This window comes from Podarcis liolepis, assembly GCF_965112155.1.
Source record: "Podarcis liolepis genome assembly, chromosome: 2".
In the NCBI taxonomy this organism is placed as follows: domain Eukaryota; kingdom Metazoa; phylum Chordata; class Lepidosauria; order Squamata; family Lacertidae; genus Podarcis; species Podarcis liolepis.
This window is the reverse complement of record NC_139555.1, coordinates 5697201-5708893: the sequence shown is the minus strand read 5'-3', so window position 1 is coordinate 5708893 and position 11693 is coordinate 5697201. Positions and strand designations below refer to the sequence as shown.

At 49.2% G+C, this 11693-nt stretch overlaps 2 protein-coding genes across 3 annotated transcripts in view; both read right to left on the bottom strand.

Moving 5' to 3' along the window:
* ADCY6 (adenylate cyclase 6) overlaps nucleotides 1–11693 on the bottom strand; it is a 934310-nt gene that overhangs the window by 779588 nt on the left and 143029 nt on the right. The window lies entirely within an intron of this gene.
* Nucleotides 7888–11693, bottom strand: part of NCKAP5L (NCK associated protein 5 like) — a 47349-nt gene continuing 43543 nt past the window's right edge. For both annotated transcript variants that reach the window (XM_083484423.1, XM_083484424.1), the window contains exons 12-13: nucleotides 10429–10568; nucleotides 7888–9652 (exon numbers count right to left, since the gene is read on the bottom strand). In XM_083484423.1, coding sequence (XP_083340549.1) covers nucleotides 9416–9652; nucleotides 10429–10568 — 377 coding nt within the window. In that variant the 3' untranslated portion in view covers nucleotides 7888–9415. The remainder of the gene's footprint in view (nucleotides 9653–10428; nucleotides 10569–11693) is intronic.

Sequence of the window (11693 nt, the reverse complement as noted above, 5' to 3'; positions counted from 1 at the left end):
AAGCAAAGATGTCTGCAAATGTGACATGAGGGCTGACAACATCAACCCTGCCAGACAACCACAGTGCCTAGAGACATACAGTCAGGTGATGTACAGTGGTGCCTCGCAAGACGAAATTAATTCGTTCCGCAAGTCTCTTCGTCTTGCGAGTTTTTCATCTTGCGATGCACGGTTTCCCATAGGAATGCATTGAAAATCAATTAATGCGTTCCTAGGGAAACCGCCTTCAGACCAGGTCCGGGGACAGTCTGTCCCCGGACCTCTTCTGAAGGCTGGGGGGGGGACAACAAGGGCTTTTCTTCCCACCCCCAGCATTTTAAAAAACCCCGGGACAGCGGAGGACTTCTCCGCTGTCCGGGCGATCTTAAAATGCTGGCGGGCGGCATTTTAAAATCGCCCCGGGACAGCGGAGGACTTCTCCGCTGTCCGGGGCGATTTAAAAGCCCCTGGGAAGGCAGGCAGGGGGGACAAAGACTTTCGCCCCCTGCCCGTCTTCAGAAGGTGTTTCCGCCCCGCTGCCCGGCTTCGGAGCAGCGTTCCGAAGCCCGGCGGCGGGGGCAGGTGTTCCCGCCCCGCCGCCCGGCTTCGGAGCATCGTTCCGAAGCCCGGCGGCGGCGGGAGGAGGCGTTCCCGCCCCACCGCCCGGCTTCGGAGGAGGTCCGAGGACAGTGGGGAAGACGCGCTGCGCTTCCCCGCTGTCCCGGATATTTCCCTATGGGCTGTCGTCTTGCGAAGCAAGCCCATAGGGAAATTCGTCTTGCGAAGCGCCTCCAAAACGGAAAACCCTTTCGTCTAGCGGGTTTTCCGTCTTGCGAGGCGTTCGTCTTGCGAGGTACCACTGTATCCCTAGCAGTGACCAGAGGAGGAATGATCGCTGGGAGGAGTGCAGAAAGAAGAAACACCTTGGGTGCAACTGGATCAGCACAGCCAGATGCCTTCATCTGCCCCAGCTGCAAGAAAGCAGCTCTTCTGCCTTGGTCACTACAGCCATAGCAAGAGCTGCAACCTTCCAACACCTTGACTTTGCCCCCAAAGGCTCACCCCTCCATTGTCTCCCGAAACAGATGGATGCCAGTCCAACTGCCCTATTTCAGGAGAGGAAGGCACAGATCTATAATTGGGGGTGTTGGAGAGTATCTCCTATGAGGTCTCTTAAATGTAAAAATAGGCGGTGGGATATGCATTATTCTGTCCCCAACTGGGGGGGAAAGCAGTTTGGCATCTTTAACTGAGCTCGGTTGTCAGATAACATACAACATTAGCCATATAGCTCCTTAACCAAAATAAGCTGAAGTTCCAACAGTTGCTGTGCTGCACAGGACTAACTGGCTGTGTACAAGTTGCAGGATGAGATCTATGCAGGCAGCAGGCAACATGGGGGCAGCAGGAAACTGCCGGAGGGATGCCAACCCTCAAGGGCAATATTCCAGGGGCCACAGGCTGGTGGTAAATGGGGCCAAAACTGGGTGAAGCAATAACTGAAGAGGAATGTACATTAGGGCTACATTCCAGCCACCCAAAAAAGATGCCCACCCACCTGCCTATCACTGTGTCACTTCAGGCAAGCATTATCACAGTTCAATAACACCTTCCAGTCAAACAAAAAGCCCATGAAAGGCTGACTGAAGCAGGGCACTCTAGCCCACAGAGAGTCCCAAGGGCCACATTGAGGGGCTGAGTTTCCCACCCCTATACTAAGGCTAAGACAGGGAACCTCCCCCTGCCACTCAAAAATGTGGCTTCATTGGCGTTCCCTATGACTCATGTTTCTTGCAACTCCAAACCTTTGGCCTATTAACCTTTCCCCATCTACTTTTTATTTGGCAGCGCAGGTCATCAACACAGCTTGCCCTTCATGTATATTTCCCTGCTGCTCTCCCCTATTCTGATTCCCAAAGTGACAAGTCTACATCACACAATGGTGGCTGTAGGCCGCCAGCTTTGCTTTCCATCCCCCACCTTGTGCTTTTATCATTTGTGATGGGGCCTCTATTCGTTACAAGGCATCACAGATGTCCCTGTCAGTGGTAGTTATCGTTGAAGGAGAGGGTAACACTAGTCGAAGCAGTTGGGTCTTTGCTGAGCTCAGATCTGAACTTTAGTCTATACCAAGACCTCAAAAATAGAGGTATAGAGTGGGGACATCATCAACACTACGCTAAACCACGGTTCGACAAGGCGCAAAAAAAAAAAAAAGCTCTCGTAAACTCATGTCTCCAATGCAACACTGGACCTCCTCCATCATAAAAGGCACTACAAGCAGTTGTTGGCTTAGAACAGGCACCCCAACCTCTGGCCCTCCAGATGTTTTGGCCTACAAATCCCATGATCCCTAGCTAACAGGACAAGTGGTCAGGCATGATGGGAATTGTAGTCCAAAACATCTGGAGGGCCGAAGGTTGGGGATGCCTGGATTAGAAGAAAAAGGAAGCAGCAAGAAATGACTGGACACGGGTTATCCAGGCAACTAAAGACAATAATCCTGCTCTCTTCTGGAATATCTTGACTCTCCCAAACTTAACAGACTGCCAATGATGGAATGTCGTAGCCCAGCAAGAATCTGGGAGACATGTTTTCAGGAACTTTACAAGACCAGTCATGGTGAGAGAGGCCAAATCCCTCGGAACATAGTGAACCTCCCAAAGTGGGACAGAGATTGAGAGCCTGGTAGCTCAACTGAAACAGGAATACCTGCAGAGGCCACCCAAAACAATCTGGATTTCTGGGCCTCTTCACCTGTATTGATACCTATGGATGTATTCACAAAGACTGGGGACTCTCAATCATCATTCCAATATACATTCCCGCCAACTATAGACCAATCCGTCTCCTTAACATAATAAGTAAACTGTATGCAAGACACCTGCAACTGAAATTCCAAAATTGACTGGAACTAGAAAATATACTTCCAGAGGAACAAGTGGGATTCAGAGAAGGCCACTTGATTAGCGACCGATGCTTAGTTCTTCAACATCTAATAGAGAAGTACTCCTCTAGTAACACTGTCTCCCCCTATGTGGACTTTATAGACTTCAGAGCAGCCTTCGACTCTATATCTATAATAAAGCTATGGGAAAAATTGGAGACCTCCACAGACATTTGCTATACTTAATAGACACCCTAAATGAAGGGACCTCGCTAAAAGTTCAATGTACACCTCAGGGCCATCTATGCAATACAAATGAAATAGAGAAAGGTGTCAAGTAAGGGCGCATATGGGCCCCATTCTTATTCAATTTCTATATAAATGATATGGTACCCCACCTCCTCAACATGAACTTCCACCCCCCAAAATTGGCAGGAAAGCACACCCCAGTGCTTCTTTATGCAGATGACGCAGCAATCCTCTCAATTACATCTATAGGCCTTAAAAGAGCCATGCAAACACCGGCAGTATACTGCAAGGAGAGCAAACTAAAACTCAATTACCAGAAAACCAAAATTATGGTTTTTGTCAAAAGGCCCAAACCTCGTTGATGGTACACTGATGGCCATAAGACTGAGCAGGTCACCTGAGCATGGCTCTGGGTGAGCAGAATAGCTTATGGGGACCATGGTGCAGGGGATGCCCAGAGAAACGCAAATGCTATACTTAAGTACCTTAGAACTAAAGGTGGACACGGTATACCTGCAGCCCTCAAACTGTTTGAGGCCAAATCGATTATGCAGCTTTTATACGATGCCCAGCTAGGCCCCTCTGCCAATTGTGCACCACTAGAACTGGTACAATCTAAAGTTTTGAGATCAGCCACTACAAGTGCCTAAACATGTCTCCAATGCTACCATATGTCTTGAAACTGGATTCATAAGAATTGAGGCCAGAGTGCGGCTTGCCACACTTAATTACTGACAGACTATCCTTCCCTTGCTCCTCTAACTATTAAGAATGATTTCAAAACGACATGGAAACAGGCAGTGATAAACATCATGTCCCTGAAATTCCTAATTAGTGAAACCAGGAGATACCTCATCTCCCAAATGCCATGTATATCCAATCTTGATATTCCAAAACAGCGAAGGGCTTTCCCCACTGCCAGTCCTCCTTTCAGACATCCAGAAAGGCTGTTTTGGGAAAACGCCATATGAGAAGAGAAAATGCCCCTGTGGCTCTGGGCAACTGGAAACAATGGAACATGCCTTTCTTTCACTGCCAAGACTATACAGATATACGAGTTAGGTCCATCCTGTCTATACTGCACAAATTGCCAGAACATACAGAACAACTCTGTATCTCCCTAGCACTCCAATTTGAAAACCCATATATTGCGCTGCCATGGTGGAAACCCCCCTATGGATGGCTTGTGCCACAAACCAGGCCTAAACTGAAGGCCCATAATGCAAGACTTGTGCTGCTTCACATTCCCTTCCTTACAGTCACTTTTAACTGCTTCTCTTTTGTTTCTCTGTTTTAAGTTTATATGAATCATAATCACTTTTTAACTTTTAGCCCTTTCCTCTTTAAGTTATGTGCTTAATTTTATTCACATGCTTTTATCTTATGCTGGTCTGCAACTGTAATAAAGTTTGTTTGATTGATTGATTGATTGATTGATTGATTGATTGATTGATACAACAAGCCTGTAAGGTAGTTCAAAAATTCTTATCTCTCTAATAATAATTAATTTTTTTATACTCCACCCAGCCACTTTAGCTGGCTTCCAACCGAAATGCAGGTGAAAACAGCAGCAGCAACATCAAACATTAAAAGTTTCCTGAAACATATGAGAAAAAATGAAAAAGTGGTTTGTTGGTGTACCTAATAAGGGCATTTCCCTTTACAAGTTTAGCTTTGTTTCCCCCCTAGTAGTCAGCATGCCGCCTTTTATTTTTTATGAATAAATAGCCTCAGGCAAGGCAGACTCTAAGCATCCCCCTCTCTGCAATAGGGAGATAAATAAAGAGCCACCTTAATGGCTTGTAACAATTAAAGAATAATGTACATTGTTCAGAGCCTCATACGCATTGCAAATATATTTGTGCATGCCACTTGGGGCTAACTTAATTGCTGCAGTGTATGGTTCCTGCCTCAACACAGCCTTGAAATTCCAACTGTGTAAAGGTTAGCCGCCAGGCCCCCTTTTCAAATCCTCCTGTTCCTTTAATTTCCAAGACAGACTATGACTGTAGACGAAGTCTCCAGCCAGTGAAAATACTGCAGAGGTTTTCAGCATTCCAGATGCATAGGAAGAATGAGGCACACTATGCGTGTGAGGCTGCAGTTGTCTGTGACCAACATTAATAGGAGGGATGCTTCGGGAGGGGGTGCAGGGTGACTACAGATCAGTTGCCTTTACAATCCCGTGGTATCGGTCTTGCATTACTACTCAAAACCACAATGCTTTAAAGCAGGGGTAGGCAACCTAAGGCCCGGGGGCCGAATGCGGCCCAATCACCTTCTCAATCTGGCCCGTGGACAGTCCGGGAATCAGCGTGTTTTTACATGAGTAGAATGTGCCCTTTTATTTAAAGTGCATCTCTGGGTTATTTGCGGGGCATAGGAATTCGTTCGTTTCCCCCCCAAAATATAGTCTTAGGAAATCTCAGTTTAACCCCAAAGAAACTGGCTTTTTTTAGACATTGTCCAAAACTCAAAGCACCTGGCCCCCCACATGGTCTGAGGGATGGTGGACTGACCCACGGCTGAAAAAGGTTGCTGACCCCTGCTTTAAAGCAACAGCAGCCAAGCCACGGGCTTGTTGGCTGTTTTTTACTAGATCCTGAAGCGCTACCAGGTGAGCTAATGGGGAAAAAAACCCCATCTGAGTAAGAATTAAAGCCAAGGAAATTGGTTTCAGAATCGGAACTAAACTCAGTAATTTCACCAAAAGTCTCCTCCTAATCCCCCCCCCCCCCGCATTTCCACAGCCAAAATTACAGGGAGAATATTTTTGCCGTTGCCACTGTTAAACAGATCCTGCTGCAGATCCCTGCTCTGAAGATCTCGTGAGCAGCCCAGGCCAGCTTGGAATCCTGGGCAGCCTCTATTTGCAGTCCTTGGAAAGTGATGTAAGGGCTGAGCAATGCAGGCTGTTGCTACAGCCGCTCCTCCTCTGGCCACTAGGGAGCACCAGGGAGCTGATGAAGAGGAGGAGGCTGTTCTCCGAAAGAGGAGCTCTTGCACTGCTATTGCAAGGAAGGGCATGGAAGAATCTCTTCCATGCTGCTCTCTTCCAGGACGGAAGGATTTCCTGCGTCAAACCTCTGCAATCAGCCTAACAATAAAGGAGGCAGGCGAGGTAATGGTTAAACATCCAGCCAGTAAATGGCATTTCTTAAGATCAGAATCTTCCACCCTGGTCAGGTGACACAGAAGCCCCCTGTATACCTGAAGGAGCATCTCCACCTCCATCGTTCAGCCCGGACACTGAGGTCCAGCACTGAGGGCCTTCTGGCGGTTCCCTCATTGCGAGAAGTGAGGTTACAGGGAACCAGACAGAGGGCCTTCTCAGTAGTGGCGCCCTTCAGATGTGAAAGAAATAAGCAGATACAGTGGTGCCCCGCAAGACGAATGCCTCGCAAGACGGAAAACTCGCTAAACGAAAGAGTTTTCCATTTTGGAGGTGCTTCGCAAAACGAATCTCCTATGGGCTTGCTTCGCAAGACGAAAATGTCTTGCGAGTTCCTGCAGGTTTTTTTTCCTTTCCCCCCCCCCTTTTCTAAGCCGCTTATCAGCTGATCCGATAAGCCGATAAGCCGCTAAAAGCCGCTAATAGCACTAATCCGCTAATCCATCAATGGACTTGCTTCGCAAGACGAAAAAAACGCTAGACGAAGAGAATCACAGAACGGATTCATTTCGTCTTGCGAGGCACCACTGTATCTTCTTTTTAAAAGACATCTGAAGGCAGCCCTGTTTAGGGAAGTTTTTAATATTTAATACTGTGTTGTTTTTAACACTTGATTGGAAGCCGCCCAGAGTGGCTGGGGAAACTCAGCCAGATGGGTGGGGTATAAATAATAAATTATTATTATATTATTATTTTGCACTTGCAAGGCAAGATGAACCAGAAGACTCTTTCAGTTCTGCACATAGCACCAAGCCCCTCTCCAGCTGTCGTTCTGTGCTGTTAGCTGGGAGGCAGAATGGCCTGTGATGGAAACCATTTTACCCAGGCATAGGCAAACTTGGCCCTCCAGATGTTTTGGGACTACAACTCCCATCGTCCCTAGCTAACAGGACCAGTGGTCAGGGATGATGGGAATTGTAGTCTCAAAACATCTGGAGGGCCGAGTTTGCCTATGCCTGATCTTACCACTTTGTCTTAGGAAACATCAGTTTAACCCCAAAGAAACTGGCTTTTTAAAGACATTGTCCAAAACGCAAAGCACCTGACACCACCAGCACCATCCTGAACTGTGACAAGACCCATGAATATGCAGCCCTAACTCAAGAACCTGCCCCTCCTTGCTGCTTTGGAACAAGTAATTTTATTAGCATCCCACTCCTGATGTATGCCTGTGAGCCACTGTTCTATACTAAAACTAAACCTCATTTCTTCATGCAAAGTGAAAAAGCCGGAGTGCTATCACTATCTCCCTGCCACCCTGTGGCCTGTAACATCTCCCCAGGGTGTCCGACAACTCCAGGTCCAATATTTTAGAAACCATCCTTGCTGCTGCAGTAATACATGTAGACGTCCATGCATATGGTTAGGGATGTGTATTAGTACTGATAAGGTGCAAGAAAGATGTGAACCGTCTGAAAAAATATCATTTCAAACTGGGATGGGGGTGGATGGGAAATGGTATAGCCCAGACATCAAAAGGTACAGAAACACACCGTTTAGGGGGATGAGAGACCCCTTTTCAGGAAAGAGAAAAGGCATCGGGGGAGAATGCTGTGCAAGTTGTTCCCCCAAAATCCATGTATCCAATCCAATACACACACATTTTTTACCCCTTTATTTCCTGGGAGATCAAAAGACAATAAACAGCCTCATTTCACAATAACTTATATAAATTAGTAGAGGAGCAAAAGACATCTTAATGTTTTGTTTTTTTAAAAAAACCCAAATTCTTTTTTTTAAAAAAAGGACAACATAATAAGGAAGACTCGTAAGGAAAGGGGCCTGTACACAGCATAATAGCACCATCTGGGGAACCACGTGGGGCTCCTTTAGAAACAGGGAAAAGAGAGGAGAGGGGGCCTGAACGTGTGGAAACTAAAACAGCAACATTAGAAACTTAACATTTAAATGGGGGAATACAAGGAAGGGATGGGGAGTGAGGAACCCAGCTGGCTGTTCCCGAAACCCACAGAAGTGTTAAGCCCCAGGCATGTGAGGTTCTGGATAAGACGCATCCTGCCCAGTTGGTTCCTGTGGGGAAGAAGGGCTGTGGGAGCTACTTCATGAAAGAGAGGGAGGTAGAAGCACTACCCTGCCAATCCCTGCGCTCACTCCCACCCCCCACCCCCCACCCACTCAAATAATCTTGTTCGGTACACTCCAGCAGTCAGATGTAACTGAGTGAGGAGCCCTATGCCTCTTCCTGGGTGGTGAGAAATACTGGATTTGGCAAAGTTGCACATGCTCTCCAAGTGATGAAAGGCAGAGAAGGAAATACGCTCAGCCAAGGAGGTAAAGGGGGCAGCTTCTTAGGCGCAAAGAGGGGCGCTTAAGAGGCCCAGGTAGCACCATCGCTCAGCAACCTTCACCTGCAAAATGGGGGCCAAGGGGGTGAGGATATTGCACTGGTGCACGCTCCGGACAGGCGACCCACACCCTTGCAATGACCTACCCTTTCAAGAGAACACCCTCTGCTCCAGTCTTTGCCAAGCTGGGGGCCTGCCAGACGCTTTGAACCACAACGCCCACCAACCCCAGCCACGGGGAAGGGATGATGGGAGGTGTAGTCCAAAGCGCCTAGAGGGAACCAGGTTGGCAAACGCAACTCTACTCAGAACACCTCAACTCCAGGCCAGATTTTTCTAGCGTACCTTGGATCCAACGCCTCTCACAGTGAATTTATGAGCCAAATAAAGCGGCCAAGGGTTCAAGCAAAATACGACAGATCCCACCCCCATCTCCCGTGCTTCAACCAAAGGGTCGCCATTTTAGATGCGCAGGACCCCGGACCCCCACCCCCCATAAGCTAAGCGGGCCTAATGGCGTTCAGCAAGAGTCCATCTGCATGACCACCACGCTCCATTACCTCCTTGGACCCATTTCTTCTCTTGGGCAGAGAAGCCTCCTGGTGTCATGGTTTCCACGGTCCCATTTCCTTCTTTTGGGGAGGGGGGGAAGGTGGGGGGCGCTGGGTGTGGAAGACGCATCGCCGTGCTCTGGTGCAGGGCCAAGATTTGGTTTGGGAGAATCAAGCAGGTTCCCGCGGGCAAGCGTGTGGCCCTCGGAAGCGGCACGTGGCGGTGTCACGTCGAGAAACCTGTGCCCCGTTCCGCCCCCTCCCGCCACGCTCAACCCTGGCTGCCGCAAGAGGACAAGCTGTCATAAAGAGAGTCGCTCAGGGACTCGGAGTTCTCTAGGCCCGGCTGCCCTTCTGGGCCCATATCCCTGGAACGGGCCTCCGTGCTGCCCTCCTCGCCCACGTCAGATGCGCTGGGGGTGCGGCTGCTGCTGGTGCTGAAGGCCGGCGAGGCCTGAGGCCCGTCCGACGAGGCCCTTCTCCTCTCGACAACGCTGCAAGCAGAGCCCTGCGGATACAGAGAGCAGCAAGGCTGCTTAGGAGCAGAGGAACACACCAATGGATAGCGGGGGTGGAAGTGGACTGGAACAGAAGCACCGAATGTTTGATAGACTATATGGGACTGGCTGAAATGACCGGCAGAATCCGCGACCAGGGGAAAGAGACGGCGGATGAAGATTGGAAGAAATTTAAAATTTATCTTAAGAAATATTGTAAAATTAATGAATGCTAAAATGTTGAGGTTTTAGGGAAAAAGGGGGATTACAGCTGTAAAAGATTAAGTAAAAGAAAAGAATAAGGGGAAAATTTGATAAAACCAAGGGTTAGGATTTGCTGAAACAAATTTGGAAATTGGGATGTAGAAAGGGGAGGTATGGGGAAGTCGGTGAAGTAAGGTTTAAGAAAAAAGGATATGAAACTATACATGTTTGCTTGTGTGTTTGTTTGTGTTGTGTTGTGTTGTGTATTGTTTGTGTTTATAAAAATTGTGAAAAACCAATAAAATTTATATATATATATAAAAAAAGAAGCACCGAATGCCCGGCACATTGAAAACGCCATCTGCAAGCCAGGGCTAGAGCGAGGCATGACCTAAACAAGCTAGGGAGAACATTTGTCCTCCAGGTCTTGCTGAACTACAACTCCCATCAGCCCCAGCAAGCACAGCCGCTGGCTAGGAATGGTGGGAGTTGCAGTCCAGTAACGTCTGGAGGGACCAAAGTTCCCCACACCTGGCCTGAGCTGGGCACCTTGGTTTCCCCCAGTCACCCCGCCCTCACTTACCATTGCAGAACCATGAAGGCCCTCCAGGCCGTGAGGGGAGCAGAGGAAGGGGTCGGTGCCGGCGGATGCTTTGGCATTGGGGAAAGTCCAGTTCTTGCTCTGCTGGGCATGCCGTGGCTTGCTGGGTTCATTGCAGAGGTCTGAGGGGGAAAAGTGGAGGTGCAACTCATTAGGGTGGGGGAGCCAAATTCTCCTTCGCTTTTGAAGAGCCCAGCAGGGAAGTTGCACGAGTCCGGACAAATAAGTGTCAGAGAGATTGCTCACCTGCATCTCTCCCCACAAGCTGAATTTGGGCCCATAGGACAGAACAATTCATTATTATTCTCACCATCACCATTTCTATACCACTTTATATTTAAAAGAAATTAAATTAAAACCTGGCAGTACCAAACTACAGTGGTACCCCGCAAGACGAACGCCTCGCGAGACGAAAAACTCGCAAAACGAAAGGTTTTTTCGTTTTCGAGTTGCCTCGCAAGACGAATTTCCCTATGGGCTTGCTTCGCAAAACGAAGCTTGCCCCGGGGACAGCGGGTCTTCTCTTTTGAAGCAAGCGGCTGCGGGGAGATCGCTTCTCCCCACCGCCCCTTGCTTCAAAAGAGGTCCGGGGGCAGCGGGAAGCGCTCCCGCTGCCCCCGGACCTCTTTTGAAGCAAGGGGCTGCGCTTCTCCCCGCAGCCGCTTGCTTCAAAAGAGGTCCCGGACCTCTTTTGAAGCAAGCGGCTGCGGAGAGAAGGGATCTCCCCGCAGCCGCTTGCTTCAAAAGAGGTCCCCGACCTCTTTTGAAGCAAGCGGCTGCGGAGAGAAGGGATCTCCCCGCAGCCGCTTGCTTCAAAAGAGGTCCCCGACCTCGTTTGAAGCAAGCGGCTGCGGAGAGAAGGGATCTCCCCGCAGCCGCTTGCTTCAAAAGAGGTCCCCGACCTCTTTTGAAGCAAGCGGCTGCGGAGAGAAGGGATCTCCCCGCAGCCGCTTGCTTCAAAAGAGGTCCCGGACCTCTTTTGAAGCAAGCGGCTGCGGAGAGAAGGGATCTCCCCGCAGCCGCTTGCTTCAAAAGAGGTCCCCGACCTCGTTTGAAGCAAGCGGCTGCGGAGAGAAGGGATCTCCCCGCAGCCGCTTGCTTCAAAAGAGGTCCCCGACCTCTTTTGAAGCAAGCGGCTGCGGAGAGAAGGGATCTCCCCGCAGCCGCTTGCTTCAAAAGAGGTCCCGGACCTCTTTTGAAGCAAGCGGCTGCGGAGAGAAGGGATCTCCCCGCAGCCGCTTGCTTCA